Source organism: Colletotrichum truncatum (assembly GCF_014235925.2).
Source record: "Colletotrichum truncatum strain CMES1059 chromosome Unknown Contig_0005, whole genome shotgun sequence".
NCBI classification, from domain to species: domain Eukaryota; kingdom Fungi; phylum Ascomycota; class Sordariomycetes; order Glomerellales; family Glomerellaceae; genus Colletotrichum; species Colletotrichum truncatum.
This window is the reverse complement of record NW_027222402.1, coordinates 4,243,218-4,264,741: the sequence shown is the minus strand read 5'-3', so window position 1 is coordinate 4,264,741 and position 21,524 is coordinate 4,243,218. Positions and strand designations below refer to the sequence as shown.

General features: G+C 53.4%; 3 protein-coding genes across 3 annotated transcripts; 2 read left to right on the top strand and 1 right to left on the bottom strand.

Moving 5' to 3' along the window:
• Nucleotides 1–19: 19 nt before the first annotated feature.
• CTRU02_209216 (C6 transcription factor) lies at nt 20–2,358 on the top strand (the record flags this gene model as incomplete). Its single annotated transcript, XM_036732839.1, has 3 exons — nt 20–632; nt 685–771; nt 824–2,358. 3 exons carry the CDS (start codon nt 20–22, stop codon nt 2,356–2,358), a joined length of 2,235 nt encoding a protein of 744 aa, XP_036575478.1.
• Nucleotides 2,359–5,771: 3,413 nt separating this feature from the next.
• CTRU02_209215 (uncharacterized protein) lies at nt 5,772–7,322 on the bottom strand (the record flags this gene model as incomplete). Its single annotated transcript, XM_036732840.1, has 2 exons — nt 5,772–6,200; nt 6,309–7,322. 2 exons carry the CDS (start codon nt 7,320–7,322, stop codon nt 5,772–5,774), a joined length of 1,443 nt encoding a protein of 480 aa, XP_036575479.1.
• A 3,138-nt stretch (nt 7,323–10,460) lies between these two features.
• Nucleotides 10,461–19,611, top strand: CTRU02_209214 (uncharacterized protein; the record flags this gene model as incomplete). Its single annotated transcript, XM_036732842.2, has 4 exons — nt 10,461–14,538; nt 14,596–14,989; nt 15,400–15,436; nt 15,865–19,611. 4 exons carry the CDS (start codon nt 10,461–10,463, stop codon nt 19,609–19,611), a joined length of 8,256 nt encoding a protein of 2,751 aa, XP_036575481.2.
• Nucleotides 19,612–21,524: the final 1,913 nt, after the last annotated feature.

Here is a 21,524-nt window from a genome sequence, read left to right as displayed (position 1 = left end):
GTCTCGTTATTGACGAGCCATGGATTCTAATGTTATGCCGGTCGCGTCGGATGAGGGAGATCTCTCTTGGTCAGACAACAACAGCACTTACTCGGACGACAACATGAACGGAGACATGCTCCTCCCGCACTCGCCTCTCTCCCAAGCGGCCGCCTGGATGAACTCGGCCACCGCTACTCAGTCTCATACGGGCCAGTTGTCTCCCGTCAGCACTGGCATGGACATTGCAACAATGGACCCTTCCTGCGCTCCGACAATGGTACACTCCGCATCCTCGTCTTGCACTGATTCCTGGAGCACTGCCCACGCTGATGCCTTCGACGGAGACGACGCTGACAACGACATTGTATGGGAACAGGGCTCGGACGATATTCTCACCGTACCCAAACTAGAACCTATGGACGACGACTTCAAACTAGATGATGTGAAGGAGGCCCCGCTAAGCTCAGCCGAAGCCGCCTTGATCTCGCCATCCTCCAACCAACCAAAACAAAAACGACCCCGTGGCCGGCCTCGTAAGCACCCTCTGGCACCTGTGGTGAACCCGAGCAAGGTTACCAAAGGACGATCCAAGACTGGATGCATTACATGTCGGAGACGGAAGAAGAAGTGCGACGAGGCAAAGCCTAGATGTGAGTGGCGAGTGCAAGTTCATCACTAAAAACGCTTCTAATCTTGCAACAGGTATGAACTGCGAAAAGAACGCTGTGGTCTGCGAGGGGTATCATGAGAAGAAGCTTTGGAGGAGTGGCAAAGAGAAGGCCTGCGATGGTGGGTGTGCACTTGACTGTTTGCCTGTCGATCCTGTCTAACAACCTCACAGACCGCCTCGGGGCCGAAGACTCGCTCGTCTTTACCATGCAACCTTTGTTCAATGGCGTCGACACCATCGAGGACAAGATCTTTTGGAAACACTACGGTGTTCATCTCAGCAACGTACTCACGGTTGAAGGTGAGGCAAAGAACGCATTCAAGGACATTATCCTTCCCCTGGCAAATCTGCACCAAGGTGTGATGCATTCGATCCTTGCTATGAGCAGCAAGCATATCGACTTTGACACTCCTTATGGCGCCAAGCTATTGCAGCAGCATCCGACCACCAACCGAGAGGCGCTGCAGGAGAGATCTGACTACCATCACAAGCAGGCGATGGAGTCATTCTACGCAGATATTCGTCGCTCCGAGGAAGAGGACGCAGATGGCCAGGCGATTTCTTCTGCTCGCTTCGCTCAGATGCTCTGCCTTCTCGTCACCACCCTTATCGAAGGCAACCCTCACGGTGCCCACAGGGTTCATCTGCGGGCCTACAAGGATCTCATTCAACAGACGCCCCCCGAAGACACTGTATTCCTAAGCTTTATCCAAGAGTTCTTTCAGTATCATATCTACGCCGACGAGCTTCTGTGGCACCCTACCATGGACGGCCCTCGTCTTGCTTCCGAGGATTGGAGCCCTCTGGTTCCTATTGAGTCACCTCGCCTCTTGGGCGTTGCCGATGGTCTGTTCCAGTATCTTTGCCATATCACCACGATTAGGAACACCATTCGGGAAAACGTCTACCGGGGATCCGAGACGGTGGTGAACTATCATATCCTGTACCGGGCTCAGGAGATCCAAGAGGCCATCGAGCAGTGGATGCCTGTGTGGCCTCCCGGTGACAGCCGGCACAGGGTTGGGCATGTTTACAAGCACATGATGTTCTTGCATCTGTTCCGAACCATCTATCCTCCCACGGCCTCCGAGAGGAGACCGTCAGTATTTTCAGTGGCGACTTCGATCGCTACCTCAACCTCATCTTCTTCTTCCCGTCGTCATTCACAAATATCCCGTCCATCTACAGCTACCAGCTGTGCATCTTCGCCCGGACTAAGGCCCTCGACAGCAGCCGGATTTCCGTCGGCGATGCAGTTGAAGCGCGATCCCAGCTCTCGAGGACCATCCAGGACTAGCTCCATGCACGAATCGGATGCTGGTTCTTCGAGCTGTGCCATCATTGACGAGCAGCGCCCTGCATCTCCGCCGCCCATTCGTCGGCCTCCTCAACACGATAACCGCATAACTGCTGCGGTCGACGAGTCTCTGGCCATCATGGAGGGCTTTAAACCGTCTGACCCCGCCTTAACATTGCTGCTTATGCCTTGTCTCGTCATTGGAGCAACCTGTTTCGATCCTGCCCAACAAGAGCGCGTTCGCACAGTGCTCCGGTCGATCCGTGGCTACACGGGTCTCCGTAACTGCGATCGCGTGCTTGACGTCCTCGAAGAGCTCTGGCGGCTTATGGATTTCGGTGACTGGGTTTCTGTTTGGGACTGGCAAGGTGTCGCAAGAAACCAAGGTCTCGACTTCCTCTGCACCTAGTCTCTGGGGTGTACACAATGCTCGTATTTTGCTTTTCCGCCGGTATAACATGACCGTGTGTTGTATTCTCTCGCTATTTTTTTTCCCTTATCATTTCCTCACTCTATCTCTTACTGGGGTTGGCATTTGTGTAGTTGGAGTTATCGGACGAGGCATGTAACGGAGACGACATCATGTATAAGGGGTCAAGCCACATGCATCACAACTTCATACAACGGACGAACAGGAGGCAGTCGAGAGGCAGAATACTTTACAACCCTGAGAAGGCCAGCACAACAACGGTCAGGACTTGTCGGATTCGGTACTCTTTGCACGCGGGACTTTCTTCAGCGGAGCTTGGTGGACTTGGACGCGGGTTTCCTCAGCGGCTGGTTGCCTCGCTGACCGGAGTTTCTTACTGTACTTGGGAGGATGGCTCTTCTCCCATGGTCTGCTTGGGCATGTGTTTTTTTTTTTTTTTTTCATCTTGTTTTGTCTCTGCTCTTTTGCCTGGGTAATTTGGGACACAGTCAGGGGATCAGGGGATTGATCTCTAGGTGGGCGGCTCGGACACTGTCCGAATCTGATTTTTTTGCACATGTTTATTACCTACCACTGCTTTCCAGTTTTGCAGGGAGGGCAATACTAGGGCGTTCGTTCATCATGGTCGAACACTGGCTTGAAGAGGCCGACGATAACAATACCACATACAAGCCGCGCATGTTTGCGCCCGCCCTCACAAGATTATGTTCCCATGAATGTATGTTCCCGTCAATTGTCCTATCATGATGGCTTGATTGTATGCACGTGGCCTTGCGTTTCCCCTGTCAAGGGAAAGGGGGGAGGCCGCCTTCAGCTGCAGAGACTCGACTCATTGATGAAGATTCAATCACACGTATCAGGTGTGCCCCCCCGGCCTGGATGTGTCTGTTTACCCGCTACGGCGAAGAGGAAAATCCCCATGAGGAACAACACTGGACGGACAGCGTTAAAATGGCAATGTCATGGACGAGCCTCAATCGGGCCGGTAGGCCGCTCATGCATATTGTCTCAAGACATGCACTCAATTTGTGCAGTTCCATGTATCTGTGTATAGCTAAGCAGGGTCTGTTATTCGGATGCATGCTGATTGGCAAAGTAGATGCGGTTGAGGGGGTGGGGAGGCACCTTGTGATTCCCCCTCGTACGACTCACCTTCTGAGGTGAGGATCTCCATTTGCCAGCGCGCCAATGCATACAAGATGTCCATCCTCTTCCCTTGTCATTCTGGTTTTTTTTTTTTTTTTTTTTTAAATATGCCCCGGCGTCTTCTTCTTCTTCTTCTTTTTCTCCTCCTAATGAATTCCCACCACACTCCTTTACTCTGCATCTGCATCTGCATCTGCATCTGTGGGTTGATTGGGATCTCTCTCTGCTTTGGTCCACGTACAGGCTACTAGTACTACCTGAGTACGTGGAGAAGATCCCACCACCCTGTACATGTGTGTACCTATGGATACGGCAGGCAAGGGTCTATGATTTGCTTCTGTGGCCTGTATGCTGGGTCGCGTAGATGGGGGAGATGGGGAGGGGCGCGGCGCGAGGATGAGATTCTGCAGCAGAATGGATCTATCCTTTTTTTTTTTTTTTGGTGAACCCTGAATCACCCAACCAATCCCCGGACTGTGCGTGCGTCTTTTGATGGCGTTGCAGCTCGCAGGTGAGGCGAAGAAAGAAAAAAAAAAAAAAAAAAAAAGACGATAATACAGGGCCACCCTATGGAGGGCGGCATGGCGTGCATTTCCTTTTGTTGTCGTGCCTCGGTTTTCCCCCTCCGTTCTCTCTCTCTCTCTCTCTCTCTCTCTCTCTCTCTCTCGCACGCTCGCAGGATGCATCTTCGTTTAGGTGAGATTTGGACGGGCGGGAGAATGGCTGATTTCGGGGTCTTGGCGTGTGGCCCCCAATCTACGCCCCCGTCCTTCCACCCCCCAGCGGGCCAATATTCGTTGCTATAGAATCCCATCTCCCTAACCCCTGCGCAAAAAAAATAATGAACCGCTTCACGAGGAAAGGTGATGAGAAAGAAAGAGAGTAGTAGTAGTAAACCTGGTAATGTTAAATCTGGTTAGATTGAGTTGGGGCACTGGCTGGGGTTGGGAGAGAGGATGAAGAAAGCGGAGTACTTCTCCACGTTTCATTCTACCTACTTCTTGGGGAGGGGAAAGGGAGACCTTTTGTGAAGAAGTGACAAAAGCAAACAGGTCTATTGGATTGAGATCCGAGTCTAGTAAATCTTGTCCGCCTATTGCAATTAGCAAAAGGTGATGGTTTGGTTGCTAGGTTGAATTTGTCGGAAGACTGTGTGGAGTCGATCGCGTTCTAGGTTTTCTCCCATTATTCATGGGGAGGGGGGGGTGGTGAGAATGGACGATGGAGGACGAACAATGACGGGGTCTTCTCCGATTCAAGATCGCAACACCACGGTTGCGTATCGCGACGCTATCTTGAAGGGGGGGGGGGGGGGGGGGGGGGGGGGGGGATGAAACTCCCCAAGACGTCGTAGAGCAGGGGATCGGAAGACTACGGCTATCTCACATCAGAATCTGTGCATGTATGCGAGATGAAGAGCGTGATCCAGGGGGGGGCTCCGACGCGAAGATCTTTGGGGATCGAAACTTGAAGCTCTCACGGGGGTTATTTCCAAGTTTTTCGAACCAATTGTACATGTACATGGGAAAACAAACAAAAAAAAAAATCTTGATTTGTCGGATATTAACAATCGATCGTACATGGGGGCCGCCCAAGGGTGGTGGATGGACGGGGCATTAATGCAACGTTCCAACCAACCTGTATCTCTAGTCCACACTCTTCCGTATCGTACAAGCAAATAAAACGCAGGGAAAAAAATAGGAAAAGATAAAGAAGAAGAAAAAAAAAAGGATCGTTTTTGGCATCGTTGGCCATGTCCATGATGGACTTTACACGTCAGTGTGAGTAGTAGATTCTTAGAACCACGCGATGACAGCCCCATCCGCCATCTTGGGTGATCGCCCGGCCCCCCAACAAGCTTCATCCCAAGTCAGATGAGCTGCGAACCGGTGAGCCTTCCAATCAATCACCACGGAGTCATGTCCGATCCGTGGAAAGGGGGGGGGGGGGGGGGGATGGGATACCCTAAGATCGGGATCAGGGTGTGAGTGTGGTGTGGTGGGTTGGGTTGGGACGGACCCATCGAATCTGATCGCGCATCTTCACATCCGCAAATCGCAGAAACGGGTTAATCGCAATCTTAGGGACTTCCCAGTCAAGGCGTCAGCCTCGCGAGAGTTCCCCGATCGGTTTAAAATCCCTCCACCATGCGAGCATCCCGTCATCGTCCCATCATACACTTTTTTTTTTTTTTTGGTGTTTTTGGTCTTCCGCAGTTCACTTCCACGCCCGCCGCCCCGCTAGGCTCAAACATACATTCCGCGGTCCTCACCCTCGACAAGCTTGACAACAATGCCATTCTTACCCTCCTTCAGAATCTCATACTTGCCGCCGAGGACCAGATCCTTGGCGACGAGCTCGCGAGTGCGGCCGAGCGACTCGATGTCTCCGATACGCTGGATCGTCTTCGCGAGGTGTTCGCGGAAGCCCTCCTCGGCGCAAATCTCCTGGAAGGCGCGGTGCATCGGCACCGAGGACGCGCGGACTTCGGCGTTGGCGGCGATGCTAAAAAGGTTGAGGCGGTCCATGTCGCGGATGAAGTCGGCGCGGGTCATGATTTGCTGCGCCTTGTGCATGGGGTAGGAGGGGAGGACGTGGCCCTTTTCCGGGTCGTAGAGGCTGTCCATGTCCTCCTCCTTGTCGACGAGGGCTTGTGCCAGGACCATTGCGCCCGCCTGTGATTGTCAGCGTTAAGTTCACCATGTGAAAGTGCCTGTCCTCCTCCGGAGAATGTCCTCCTGGGTGGTGGTGTGGGTGGTGGTGGTGGTGGTATTGTGACTTACAGCCCACTTCTGTTGGTCCATCACGTCGTCGTCCATCTCAGCGCCGAGGATCCAGCATTGGTTGAGGAACCACGTCTTCTCGACTTGGCAGATCTGTTTGCACGTAGCAACCATGTCCTTGCTCTTGGCGGCCCGGTTGAGGAACGACAGCCTGCCGCCGACCAGGTCGTAGACCTCCTCGAGCTTCTCCTGGCTGAGCTGCTCGTTGAAGTACTTGACGCGGTACTTCCACAGCGCGTTGATGGCCTGGAACTTGGGCAGGTCGCGCACCGACATGACCTCCATGCGCGTGGCCAGCTGCTTGAAGCGTTCGTACACCCAGTAGTCGTCGGTGTTGAAGACCATGGTGACGAGGTTGGCGGCGGCCCACTGCTCGGCGCGCTGCTGCAGCAGCTCGAGAAGGTCCTTGCCGTCCTCGTCGTCGCGGATGAGGTGCATCTGGTTGATGATGACGACGAGCGGCCTCTTGCGCTCGGCGCGGTTGACGAGGGCCACCTTCTCGAGCTTGTTGAGGGCACGCTCAATGTCCAGCAGCGCAGTGGTGTCGCGCGGCCCGCGCTCGGAGAAGTAGCCGCCGATGTAGTCCTCGTGGAACTCAAAGTCGAGCGCCTTGCCGAGACGGATACGCACGATCTCCAGGTCGGCGTGGGCCTCGAACATGGCGACGCCGTCACCGTCAATCTTGCGCATCGCCTCGATCAGCATGCTGCTCTTGCCCGTGCCCTTCTCGCCGACCATGAGGAAGTAGTGTCCGACCTCGGAGCCGTCGACGATCTTGTCGATGCGGGCCTGCTCCGGCCGTTGCACCCAGCGGTCGTCGGCCTCGGCGGCGGTCTGCGGGACTTCCTTGCCGATGGCGGCGAGCTCGAGGACGGGATCGCCGGGCGTGAACGCCCGCGTCATCTTCTGGAGGACGATGCGCTTGTAGGTTTTGTGGTAGGCATAGCCTGCTATGGCGAAACCGGCTGCGAGAACTAGTATCGAGGCGAAGGACGTCGCGGCGGACTCGAGCATCTTTTTGGGGAGGGAGTCGCCATCTTGGGATTTCGGTGCTTCTTGTTTGGTGTCTTGTTTGGAGGTGGATTGTGTGTCTGGGTGAGTTAGTCATGATTCCGTGAGAGGTAGGCGCGTTGTGAGCGATGAGTTTCACTTGAAAGACTCATCTTCATCTCTACATCTTTATAGAGGCTCATCGTAGAATGGCTTCTCTCATTTGATTGGGGGGGTGGGAACTGGAAGTGGTCGGAGCTTGGTGTTATATGACCAAACTGGCATCATCATGATATTGTGATGCTTGTCAAGCTCATCACATCTTGCGATGGCGTTTCACAGCTCTTTCATTGCCTTGACATTCTGGCCTCGACCAGAAGGAATCATGTGGTACAAAGACAAGATGTCGATGCAAGACTTTCATCGTGAAGCATGAGCCTATTCGGCTGACGCCAAGAGGTCAAAATCACACCCATCACAAGACTGACATGATCTGACAAGACACAGCCTGGCCGCACATCTTGGCCTGCAGCTGAAACAGGCAACTGGAAGGACGACATCCCTGCTATAAAGATGCCGAAAATCTGACAAAACCAACGCCAAATAAGGACTGCCCAGGTTTTGGGTAGCGCATCCTCCCATGTTGTCGGGTTCGATCCCACGTCCATGCTGCGGCTCACCCCCTAGGCCGCACAATACGCGCCAATGAAACATGGCAGAAAACAGTCGTAAGAGAAAAGAACATACGCGCACCAACGTACCGGTCCTTCGTGAAGGATATGTGGAGAAGCACTTTGCGGTAAAGGCAGGCCTCGCCGAAAGGCAGCTCGGCGGCGGACCTCTTGTTGCCGTGTTTGCCGTTGCTGACAGCCCCCAAGACCAAGGGCCACGACTACGCGTCCCGGTCCACCGGGTCCGAGAAGAGGGTCGCAGCAGCGTAAGCCGACCACCCTTGCTCACGGATGCCATTGTCGAGAAATGACTAGCATGCAGGGCCAGCTGCGAGCTTTAGTCAACGGTTGTCGTCAGGTCCTTGAAATGTGAGTGAAAGTTGGATGACGGTTGGCCGTTTTGGCCGTTTGGAATGGAGGGAGGGGAGGAAATGGGGGAGAAAACGAGCGGAATTGGGCAAAAGAAACAAGCCTATCTGGCCTTGAAAATTGCGGCGGAGGTGCGAGATTTTGATTGTTATGGATCAAAAGCAGCCAGAAACGTCACCTGGTCAAGCCACAGTGACACGGAGGGCGCCTATCGGTTCCTGGTAATTCAATGTATCTTTTTTTTCCCTTTTTCCTTGGCACAACCCTTGTTTTTGCTACCACTACATTCATAGTACCATGTAGTAGTTCCAACAAACAATTGAATTGTGGCGCAGGCAGTTTTGCCAAGACTCGATTGGAGGAAACGGTGAAGATGGAGGGGGAAAGGGAGGTGGCTTGATATCCTAATTGGGAAGAAGCCCCACATGCTTGGTTCCGGATTCAGGATGCAGTGGGACGTTGCTGCATTGACGACGCCAATGAGCTGTCACGATGGCTTCACTGGAGGTGAGATACCCGTGAGATATCCGGAGGGGCCGAGGAGTCGGTGAAGTTTTTTGTTCTCTTTTGCAATTTGGTTAGTTTCTTGGCATTTAGTTAGGTTTATAGATATTTCTCCGGCTCCATTGGCTAATTGGATTACCATTAGGCTGTTACAACCCAGCTGTAATTTGACAATTTAATTGAGGCCTCACTCAAGTCGTTCTATCTATTCAGTGTGTTATCTAATCAATATCTCATAATGTTCTTGAAGACATGCATTCAATATGTTTTGCTGTTAGGGCTTCGCCAGCTGGTTTGTTCCTTCCCTATGTGCGAGAAGCTTGTCTCTCACCCACTGGCCTAGGTTATTCCATGGAGACCTGTGGCTGATATGCCATATCTCTTGTTTGATTGTAATCGAATTAATCTTGACAAATTTCACCCCTTTCTCATTTTTTGAACTTCCTAATTTAGCAGAGATGGATAACAAGGCAAGAAACTTAACCTGGCCCACGAACTTCCTTGTGCAATATTTTCTAAAACACAGTCTAGCTTTCATAACAGAATTACACAAAAGACTAGTCAACCTTCATTTTAAACTCATCTATGATACGAACTCATGCTCAAGTGTGGCCACCGTGCGAAAAGCCTGGCCTGGTGCATACTGACGTCGCTTGTCTTTGATTTCTTACACCGCCGTTGCCATGGGTGTAATTTTCAGCCTGTTACCACTTTCTCTTTCTTTATCAAAGTTGATGTAGCTCACAACTCAGTCACGTGGTCAGATATAGCTGGCCTGGTTGACCAGCCAGAGGCCCGACCAAAATGCTACATCAAGAAATAACTCTACATATCGTAGGCTAGAGTTAGTTTCGTCGCTGTGTATTTGACACAGCTTGGTCAATGTTCCATGTGAATATCACGACTGCTATACTATCATAAATATGTATTGGAATGTGTTGCTAGTGTGTAGATAGTCTCGTGAGCCAGATATTGCCCATGAAGCCTGAACCATCTCACAACCCTACCAACTCCCCAAGGTCCGTCTCAAAGTTTCGGCAGTGTCTTTCAGGCAGACACCTCGAATGTCAACAAGCGGCATCAACACCATGATTCATCCTCACTGAGCATCACAACCCTTGGCCCGTGCACCTGCCTTCAGTCGTTCCTTCCCAACTCCCAGCTCGTCAACCCGAGGATCGGTTTGGAGGTGTTATTGTTTTTTTTCACTTTTCTCTCTTCAGATTTTGTGGCCGCTTCAAATCGCCAACTTGCCAAACTACACAATCGACTCACCAACCTATATTCTCTCCAAACTGCCAATCTTCTTTCTTCAGCTTCACCTGCTCCTTGCTCGACTACCTTTACAACTACTCAGTTAGTTGGAGTTAGCAAAGCAACACATTATTCTCTGACAAGCATTTCCAATACCCAGTACGTTGATAGTCACCAAATCTCACACTCAAGGCTGAAAACTAACACCTGCGAAGCTTGCTGCAGAACTTCTCAATCCTTTCCCTCGCTCCATCCCATATTCCATCTCATACTCATCTTATTCGGCGATCCTCCATCTAATAATTCACAACTTCCAGATGCCCTTCATCCTTGGTCTTGTTTACGCTCGATTATACCTGCGAAGATGGCTTCAGAATCATCCCGCAACAGCCCTCAACCTTCTCTGGATGATGGATGCTCTTCTGACACGCCCCCTCCGACTCCCAATTCGCCTGTTCAAGGCTCTTCTTTCATGGCCTCCGGAGCCAGTCTCAGAACCACAGAGTCAACTGAGACCCTTCGACCTATACCTCTCTCAGGGCTTCTGCGACGAAATCGCCCTGCTCCCCCTCCGATCGTCATCCCGCAATTGACCTACGCCATCGAGAGCCCTCCACTGACGGTCGTTCCTCCACCACTCCCTCCTCCCCTCCCCTCCCCCCTCCTCGCAGGATGTCCAGGCCGCGAGATTTCTGGCGCCAAGTCCGATGGCAGAGAATGGGCTTACGACTTTGACTCCCCTCCAGTTTTGCTGTATCCGGATGATCTTTCCAAGACTGATTTCCATGAACATCCCCTAGCACGCCACATTGAGCTTGAAAAGGGCTGGGAAAAGCATCAACTTGCCATATATGGTCTTATCGTCCCGGCCAAGATCGATAATGGCACTCCAACCTATACCTGGGAGTCAGATGATGAAGACGAGGATGACCTCGCCAAAGCTCTTGTGTTGGCATCGCGTCCAAAGACGCCGTTGCCTCAAACGCCGGCCTCCAATATTGAACGGCCGCGCACTCCGTCAAACATACTTCACAAGGTCAAGTCCTTTGCCAACTTTGTCGCCAACTCCGATATGGAGAAGGAAATCCCCGAACTACCTACCCTCAAAGAGCTTCTCGACCAGTTTGGCATGCCACCCGGGACCCCGACTGAGTCTGGACCTAGAAGCTTCCTTCGCACAACCAGATCCAGTAGTTCGCTTCGTCCCAAGACACCTACTCGATCCGTTCCCAGCGCTACCAAGCTGCGGAACAAGCGGAGCACCGGTATCGAAAAGTCGCAAATCTCCGATCCCGTTCCCCCGGAGGAGATGAGACGCGTCGGCAATGATTTTAGCCAGGCCGCAGCTCGTAAGCGAACCAGAACAGCCTCCGAGAGCGAGCGAATTTCATCTTATGCTGCATCCCTCCGAAGTCCCTCTAACCTGATCTCACCATCGATTTCGTCCAACCTCCCCCTCTACCTCCTTCAACCCCAACACCCTACCGTGTATTCTGGCAACAATGAACCGCCGCCCAAGTTCCGCCTCGCCCGCCCGCGCCTCGCGCCTATGGAATACACTCGACGGTATCTTCTCGCCAAAGCCAAGGCAGACAGGCAAGGAGAGGACTGCACAGTCCAGAAACCGAACCTGACCTGGTGCTGGTCAGAAGACTACAAAGAGTTCCTTCTGTTGCCTTCCATCCCTGAAGGTGTAACCAGAAACTTCCTCCCTGACGAAGAAGAACAAGACCCGATCTGGAAGAAAAAGAAGAGGCCGTTTCCAGTGACCAAAGACATGGATGAGGAGGCAGCAAAGAGACGTTCGTTCATGCCTCTTCCTTTGAACCTCGCCCCTTCATCACCCTTACTTCCGGCTTATCTCTGCAACAACAGCTCACACTTTTCTGTCCTCAGCTCGACCCACAAACGCGAATCTTCCTTTGATGACTTCACACTCGACCGGCCGAGAGCATCATCGGCACACCAGACTCTGGTGCAGTCGACCAAGTCTCTTGTCTTTGACCCGACCGCTTCAATCCCTCGCGAGAGCACTGATTTCTTTGTCGCTGTTCACACAGGCAGTGAGCGTGAGTTTACAGGTTCTTTCCCACCTCAATTCCTTTCATCGCCCTCTTTGAACAGAAACTCCATTAGACGACAGCAGGGACCCATCATTGCATCTGAACGGGTCTCAACCCGAACACCTCCATCGAGCACTCTTACTGCCACCCTCGCTGATTCGCATACTAACGCTAGAGACCTCACATCCGCTTCTGCTTACCTGAACGATGTTTCCGATGAATTCACATATGTTCGTCCGCCCTCGGTCGCTGCCTCGCAGAGATCAGTCACGACGACGGTTTTTGCACCTCAACAGGCTCAAGATGTGCCTACTACCCCTCGTAACCAGGTCATTGTTGACGAGGCGCTCAGCGAAATCACAGCAGTTTACCGCCCAGAATCTGCACTCTTTTCTTGTACCGTCATTAGACCCTACTCACCTGTTCCAGCGACTACTGACAAGGACGAGAACGATGTCTCTCCAAACAGTATTGATTATGACATCTCTGCGTTGCCTCCCGCACCAGTTTCCCCTCTCTGCAGCTCCCCATCTTCTCCGCAGACGGATGGCCTTGAACCGGCGCAAGACACTCAGACTCACGGCACATCAGACGACGCTCAGACCCGGCAGCCCTGCGACGAGACAGATCCGCAAAGTATCGCATTCGACGACGACGGTCCCGACTTTGAAGACTCTTCTTCAATCTACTCACAAGACAGTTTCCTCACAGTCATCCACAGTCCGGCTGCTGGTCGTCGTCTTACTCCCCTCGACTTTATGTCACAGGCGCAGAGTGATGATGAGAAGGAAGAGGACCTGACCCCGCGACACTTGAGCGAACTTTCATCTGCCGAGGCCCAACCGCAGGCTGGGACCCTGCTACATTCGCCGATTCTCCGACCGGTGTCATACATTCCCAACACCGAGGCGGCCCAGACTTACACTCTCAGCGACACTTCATTAAGACATCAGAATATCCGTCACTCTCAGGCCTCTAATCGAACCATTGACAGCCCGCCTAGCCGTCAGCTGCCAGTCCATGATGCCCGCTCCTACGGAACCTATGACTCTCGTATGGACGCCGACATCCGTCGTATGCACTCACAAGAGAGACGGCAGAATATGTTGGGACGAGGGGGTACATCTTCCACAGTTGGAGATGCTCATCTTCCCAAGGAATCTCAAGGCAGAACCAAGCTTCGATCTTCTCAGCCCATCGCACAGGTTGGCGCCCAGGAATCTCAAACTCAGGACGCGGCTTCAATTGCGTCGGTAGCTTCATCTGCCGCATCTCATCACGATCGCTTGTCAGGTATTTCTCAAGCAGCTTCTGATGCACCCTCAATCAATTCTTCTTCGACCACGGAGTCGCGTCGCTCTCAAGCTCTATCCTTTACGTCAGTTGCTTCATCGGATCGCTCCACGACCAGCAAACACGCTCGGCGTACTCGTATTGAGAAAAGCTCCCAAGATGCCTCTGCTTCTGCGTCTGCGTCTACTTCAGCCGCTACAGCTCTCGCCGCTCCGCATGCAGCGCGCGATACCTCTCATTTTCCAGCTTTGGATCCCGTCATGGAATCTCCCGCGCAGTCGCCTGGTCTCAGAAACTCGGCGACTTCACCAGCTGTCAGCTCTGCCGGGCGCTCGCGCATTTCATCGCTCCCCAACAGAAGAGACTCAGCCCAGCAAGCCACCGACTCGGACCTTCCTTCTTTGAAAGTCCGCAGACGTAAAGCCGTCGCCGACCTCGCCCAGATCCCCGTCTCGCAAGCATATCCTCAACCGCTCCGCTTCAGCGCAATGAAGAGTCCTCCTCCTGGTGCAACCTTTAGCCAGTCCGGAGCGAGTACTGCTGCTACCACTGTCTTCCGCTCAACCTCGAGACTCATTGCGGACATCGGAAACGAGCTCAACCGTGAGATGGCGGACGTCCTCTCACCCTGTTCAGCGGGCCTCGCAGAGCGTGACGATTCGATGGAGGAAGGTGACATCGAGACACCTACACGTCGTCCGCCTCGCCAGGTCCGCTCGATGAAATCCTTGCGGTTTGAGGCGCCGAGCTTGCCTGCGCCTGACAAGCCGTTGCCATCGGTGCCTCAGCGGAGGGCGCGACCGGAGGCCCCTGCCTTCATCGACGTCGATTTCGGACCAGGCCCAGCCGTCACTCACGCACCTCCCCAGCCGCAACTCCCGCCGCCGCCGCCGCCTCCTCCTCCTCCGCGTTCACCTATGCGGCGGCCTCCCATCCCCGTGGCGTCCATCCCCGCCCCTCCCCCGGTCCCTTCGTCTCCGCCGGCAGCGTCTGGTTCTGAGTTCGTCACTCGGGCCGATTTCTCTGTCAAGAAGGACCGAACCGTCCGTCCTGCGGCGTCTGTGGCGGCGTTTACGTACCGTACAAGTGAGTACTCCTCGAATACTTGAAAGGATGACGGACAGTACTGACAAGGATGAATAGCTCCTACGGTGGACCCTCCGCCTCCACGGTCGGTCCGGCGACTGGAATCGGCGGCGAACTTGCAGAAACCCGCCGCGGTGCCCGGAAGAACCCGCCTCCTGGGCAAGATGGTCTCAATGGCCGAACTCAAGCACGGGAGGGAGGTGGGCTCAGGGGGCAGCAGTAGTGAAGACGCGGCAGTCGGCATGAGGACGTTCCTGGGGGATGAGGGTGGTGATTCTGGTTCTGGTTCTGGTTCTGGTTCTGGTTCTGGTTCTGGTTCTGGCGCTGGTTCTGGCGCCGGTGTTGGTGTTGTTCCTACTGCTCCTAGTGCTCCTATCCCGCCACCCAAAACAGAGCCTGGCAAGAAGAAGTTCTTTGGTAGTCTTTTCCGCAGAAAAAGGGACGGAGAGAAGTAGGGCTGGAAGGAAGCAAACGACGTGGCTAGGAAGTGTATGTTTTGGTGTTACGGTATGTTGGTTATGGTGTTTGATTAGATAACGATGTAATGATAGGAATACGAAACTGTAGAATTATGGCATTGTTAATGAGGATAATGCTGTGATCCAACATATGAAGCTGCCGAGTGAATCAACTCTTGAGATGGAGGGTTCTGGTTACATCTGGTAGAAAGTAAATGTCAAGTTTCATTGTTCTTAGAGAAACAGCAATTTGCATTCTTAATCTAAGCATTTATGTCATCGAACCTGCCCCCACGAGAATGTTAGCCTAACCCATCTTTGGAAGGGGATTTCCAGGTCTCTCTTTCCAAATAGAAGTGATGGGATGCCTGTGTTACATAATCTGGTCTCGCTAATCTTGCAGCTTCAGCGCCGTAACCGTTACCAACGTCGCTAAGCCGGTCGATCGTAGTGGGCCAAATACACCACTGGTCACTGGTTCATCCCCTCTATCAATAGAATCCCACAGCACTGGAAAGACAGGCCCAAGCTTCCCCTTCGGTACTCGCCTACAGCCACAAAACCCCCCGGTCGGACCCACTATAGGTCTTTATGGGTTTGCACCCGCGTTTCTGTCGCGTTACGTGCAGCAGCAGCCAGCAATAGCCAGCCACCGTACCGTGCCTCCCTTACATGGTGAAAAAAAGTTTCCCCGCTGTCCGTTTCGTCGCCCACCTCGACTTCAACATCGACACCGACGTCGACCCCCCCAACCGCTATCCAAGGAGCTCCCTGACAGAGCTGCCTTGCGAGCGACGACGACGGACCCTCGCTAGGTTAATTTCAATCGCCCAATAGCGCAATTGTGCTGCGGTGGTAGCCTTGCTAGAGCCACGCCATGTTCAGCTCCCTCTCACAGCGATTCTTCGGCACGTCGCCACATAAGAATTCGTCACCTGGCCCGACGAGGCCACCGCGTGAGGAAGTCGACCACAAGCAATTCTCTTCGACCGCTCCCGCCGAAATGGAGGAGTCAATGCTTGACGATCGAGCATCGGACATGTCGCAGCAATGGGACCAGGCGGATCACACGGATGACAACGACGAGTCCGAGGATATCCCTGACGGCATCACCGAAGACTATGTCGATCCCTTCTCCGACATGATGCCATTTTCTACCCAAGCTAAAGGCGACGAAGACGATGATATTGCTGCATACGGATCCGACAACGATAACAGCGCCAGTGACGACAATAGCCCCCAGAAGCAGGAGATGCCCAAGAAGGAGAAGAAGGTTGAGGAAAAAGAGACTGGCCGAAAGAAGCGCAAATCCAAGAAGAAGAATGCCGATTACGAGCCTTCCGATCAAGCTCTCCCCAGCCCGACAACAAGCGAGCGGACGAGCCGCTCTGAACGGGAGGAAGCAAATGGCGACGATGCTTCGTCCTCCAGCGAGCGCCTCGAGATCAAGACCGAGCCTGGTGTTGCACCCACCAGCAACAAAAAGAAGCGCAAGCGCAGATCAAGGCCATCTGACTCCGTCGAACTCGAAGAGTCGAGCCGCAAGAAGAAGAGAAAGACCCGCAAACCTTTGGAGGACATTGAAGATGACGAAATGGAAGCCCAGCCGCAAGAGACGATACCTGATTCCCCATCCAACCAGCTGACGGTTGAACGCGAACTGGAAAGCCCTGAATTCGACCAGGATCTCAGCATGGACGCCACCCTCAAGTCCGAACCTCAACAATCGCAGCTCGCGACTGTTTCTAGACAATTGTTCCAGCCTACGAAGGGCGCTTCTGCTACCGGTCTTTCCATCAGCGATGATGCCGATCACGACACCAGCGACAACGATAATGAAGTTTCGCTTTCTTCGCCGAGCGTCATTGCCCAGAGACGCCGAAGCATGTCCCGGGGCTCTCAAATTTCAGCTTTCCGACAGGGAGTGTCTAGGGAGTCCACCTCTCTGCACGACATCATCTCAGAAGCCGCGGAATCAGAAGAGGAAGCTTCGGAAAAAGAAGACGAGAGTGGGGCGGCTCAACAAAGTCCCTCGGCCGCCAGCCAGGATGACTCGGAAGATGAAGAGTCACAGCCTGATCCAGTGTCCGAGCTTGACGGAGACGTCAGCATGGCGGACACCTCGAACGCGCCCCTGGCGTCCGGAGCTCTTGTCGACGACGGCCAGTCTGAACAGGGAGATTTTGCCGATCAATTGCCTCCGTCATCTCAGCCGCCCAGGGAAGACACGCCCAGTAGTGATGAAGCGGAGTCTGATGCCGACGATGTTGATGTAGAACACGTTGAGCAGCCTCAGCTGCCCATCAAGACCTTCAAGGACGCGCTCAACCATGGTGGTTCGACGTCAAAGTCAGGTAACCGCAAGGATGCACAGGCTGGCACGGCGGCCACGCCTGGGCGCAAACGCCAGCGGAATGCCGATTTACTCGTTGACATGTCTGAACCAAGCAACGTACCCAGCTCTGTACACAAATCCGGACGCTCGACTGCCTCCAAGCGGCAGCGTTCCAAGCCTAATTTCTTCTCAAACCAGGATGAGGAGGACCAGACGGGGAATCTCGAAGCCGACGAAAGTCTTGCAGCCCCGTCGCCGCCTCCGTCGGCCCGTGTAGCATCTGCTAAGGCGGCCACTACGAAGCAGCCGAAGCTGAAAGCGCCAGCATCTACTGTCAAGAAGACGAAGACAGCAACGTCGGCAGCATCTCGCGTCTCCAAAGTCGCCAAGTCTCCTGCCCAAAAATCGTCGGCGCAGAGCAGTCCGCGAAAAAGTGCACAACCACTGGCTCAGGCGAATCCCAAAGTGGGCTCTTTTGACGTGGAGGAGCTTAAGAAGCTTGCGGACATAGTTGGCCAATACCGTGACGACCACGGTTTGACGCAGGAGGAAATGAATGACCTCATTCACATGAAGCAACGCAAGAAGACGAAGAGCGAAATATCGAAAGAGGTTAAGAACGCGAATTTTGATCACTCACAATTTAAAGAGATGTGGGACTTCATCACCAGGGCTATTCCCAACAGGCCGCGTCAGAAGGTTATCAACGTTGCTCGACAAGAATTTCACAACCACAAGAAGCGAGGAGGAGACTGGACCAAGGAAGAGGAAGCCAAGGTTGCAATACTACACGACAAGTATGACGGATCATGGGTCATGATCGCCGACGAGATCGGCCGGCTTCCGTCTGACGTTCGCGATCGTTACCGCAACTACATTATTTGTGGCCGAACCGACGAGCGCCGGAAGTGGACAGAGGAAGAGGAACGGGAATTGATTGAGGCGGTGACTACTTCACTTCGGCGGATGAGGAAGCCGCTCCGCAGCCACCTGGAGAAGCCCACCGATCTCATCAACTGGCAAACCATTAGCGAAATGATGCATAGAAAACGCAGTCGCCTGCAATGCCTGAGGAAATGGAAAACCCTCAACGTTGAACTGAACGAAGCCGATCTCCTTCGGCGGTCAGCCGACGACGAGGAAGTCCCCTGGATCCTGCACAAGGCCCGTAAGCAGATCCAGGAAATGTCGCCCGAGGACAAGTACAGATTTGTCGAGTCGATTCTGGCCGGAGCTGCCGGTGATGAGGCGGCTATATCTTGGTCGAAACTGGTCGACGTTCCATTCCGGCGGAAATGGCACAAGCCTACGCTCAAATTGCTGTGGCACCGTCTCAAGCAGCGGGTTCCGAATTACCAGGAAAAGAAAGTTAGAGACTGCGCACGCTGGATTCTGAAGGACGCCAAAGAGAACGGTCCCAGAGGTGCCAAGTTCATCAGCGACGGACTTGAGGAGGGGGATGTGGAGACCGAATACAAGGCTGTCGCGCCTAGGGCCGAGCTGAGGAAGGAAGATTCCAAGTCGAAGAAGAACGCCCGCAGCGCCGAGAAGATAGTAGATAGTGACAGTTCCGACGAGGAGGAGGGTAACGATGAGACTCAGCTGACCAACGCTGAGGACTCCCCGTCCGCACAACGACAGCCTTCGTCGGCCGTGTCGCAACAGTCGACTCCACGACTTGGTTTTACCCCGTCTCTGCAGCCACCCGCAAGTCAGCAGGAAGGTTCGAGAGAACCCAGCCCGGCCAAGAAGCGGGTTAGACTTTCGAGGGGCCGGTCTGCAAAAGAGCGCGTCAGCGAGGGGAACGGCGATAACGAAGTTGAAGGCGAGGGCGAAGACTCGCAAAACGGTACACCATCACAATCACAGCTCGATATTCGCAAGATTCCGGACCGTCTACAGGAAAAGAAGATGGCGGCTAGACAGCGCATCACTTCGGGCAGCAGAAGCCGGTCAGTAACGTCGCTGCAGCCGGAGTCGGTGCAGAACAGCGATGTCGACGATGACATGCCACCTATCCGCGTGCCCGCGTCAACCCAGCCTTCGCGAACCAAGGCCGGCAAGCTGATGCTCCGGGGTAACTTTGCGCGCAAGACGGGATCAAACGTGCTGCCAGGGGAACCTGTGGAGTTGACGGATGAGGTCATGGCGGAGCTGGAAGCGGGAGGAAACGGCGACGAGGAGGGGGCTACGGAATCGGTCGCGGCCACTCCCGTGCCGAGCGCGCGGAAGGCGAAGCGCCGGCGCAAGGATGTCGAGGTGGCCGAGTCCCCATCTTAGAAAGGTGTCAAGGGCCGGAACCGAGGTCACCACCACCACTGGTTGAAGCAGCGAAAGGCACACAAGCGAGGTGGATAACTACGTGATTACAATTCCGAGCTTGTTCCGGGCTTGAAGACGGGCTAACAAGGCCCGATGTGTGTGGATATTTTGCTCGGTGTTCAGCGGAGAGCGGGGAGGAGGACGGGAAGGCCGGCTTTCCGGTAAAGGGGGGGGGGGGGGGGGGGGGGCGAAGAACTCATTACACAGTTGCGGAGACAATGATGTGCAGTTTGTCACCGTTTGTTTTTATCATATGTATCAATACCTTGAGGGAACTGAGTCGCAAAGGGACTCGAGTGACACAAGCCTTTCGTTAGATGATATGAGAGAAGAAAAAGAAAAAAAACGTGTTCCCGGTGAAGAGTTTTGCTCAGCTGTTCCCTGTTGATGGAGCGCATCTTGTCGTGAGGTTTTACGTCACTGGCCATGACTCGTTTATCGCGTGCTTTACAGGGCAAGTGGCCATTGACTGATTAGATGGGGAGAGCGAAGGGGAAGGGGAAAAAAAAAAAAATCAGCAATGCCGTCATACCTTGATGACTACTGATTGATTTTTTTTTTTTTCCCTCTCTACGATTTTGTTATCTCCGACAAACTGACGTGACCCTCCCGATCCGCTCTTTCGCCGCCGTAGGGCTGTAACACCGATCGTCTGAGTCGGTGTATCCCCGTGATTGTGAGGCGTCAAGTTTTCGGAGCTTCAGGTGCGGTGGAAAAAAAAAAAAAAGAATAATTGGGGTCGTCGCCTGATTGATGAGAAATGCATTACAACAATGGAGAACTTACGCTACTATGGTACGGGACGACGGGCAGGGCAGGGTCGTCGTGAGGTTTCTGATTGGGGGTTTACTTGGTACGAGAGTCTGTCCGCTTGGTAACAAGGAACCAGAACAACAGACAAAAAAAAAAAAAAAAAGAGAGAGAGAGACTAAAAACAAAGAAATACAAACGTCATTGGCATCTCGATCTGGATCTGGATCTGATTAGACGAAGCCAGACTTTCGACGTAGGCCCGGGATCCGGGAGAAAACGTCCGTGGCTGGGAAAACGGGAAATCCATCGGCGCCGAGAATCACATGGACTATTATTCTCTCTTAGAGTAGCAAAGAAACTTAAGCGCGTGACGATGAGAGTTGAGTATACGGGCCAAGACCGTCTCTCGACTGTGGCGTATGCGTCATTCGAGAATTCGCGGCGGAATCGATCTGGGCAGTGGGCTTACCTTGTGGTGGTTTTTTCTTTTTTCTTTGGGTGTGATGAAATTCCATATTATTGGTGATTATGTCAGCGTATAAAATGGTACTATGATTTGCATAGTTCATGGTTATATGGATGGAGCCACATGCACACTGGTACTACCGGTATCACTCTCTCTATACGTACCTCTTTAGTCGATGGGAAGGAACAGCAAGCAACCAAGCATAGGGAGGGAAGGCACTGTGGCGCCGCATCATCAAAGTCTAGAGCGGAAAGGGCGACGGAAAACATCCGATCAGCCCACCGGGCGGGAATAACAGCGGGGCGGGGAGCCGCACTGGCGGCGTGGCCGCATTTCGGGCCCTTTAAGCAGGAGCGTCCACCGGCGCGGCCAGAATGGATCCGCTTTCAAGGCGCACGTCCCGAAGGCGAGGCGAGAATTTGCGCGATGTGGACCTTTTTTTATTCTTTTTTTTTTGTGTTTTGTGCTGTCACCTTTTCTACGACGTGGAATGTTTTGTGTTTTTTGAACATTGGAATTGTGTGATATTTTGACATTTTATGTGTTTGACTGTCTGGTGATGTCCAGATGGTTGTGATCTTGTCCTCACTTGATGAGGTGGGGAGGAGGGGTTGATAGGGGGGAAGGTAGGAGAGGGGTATGATCTCGGTCA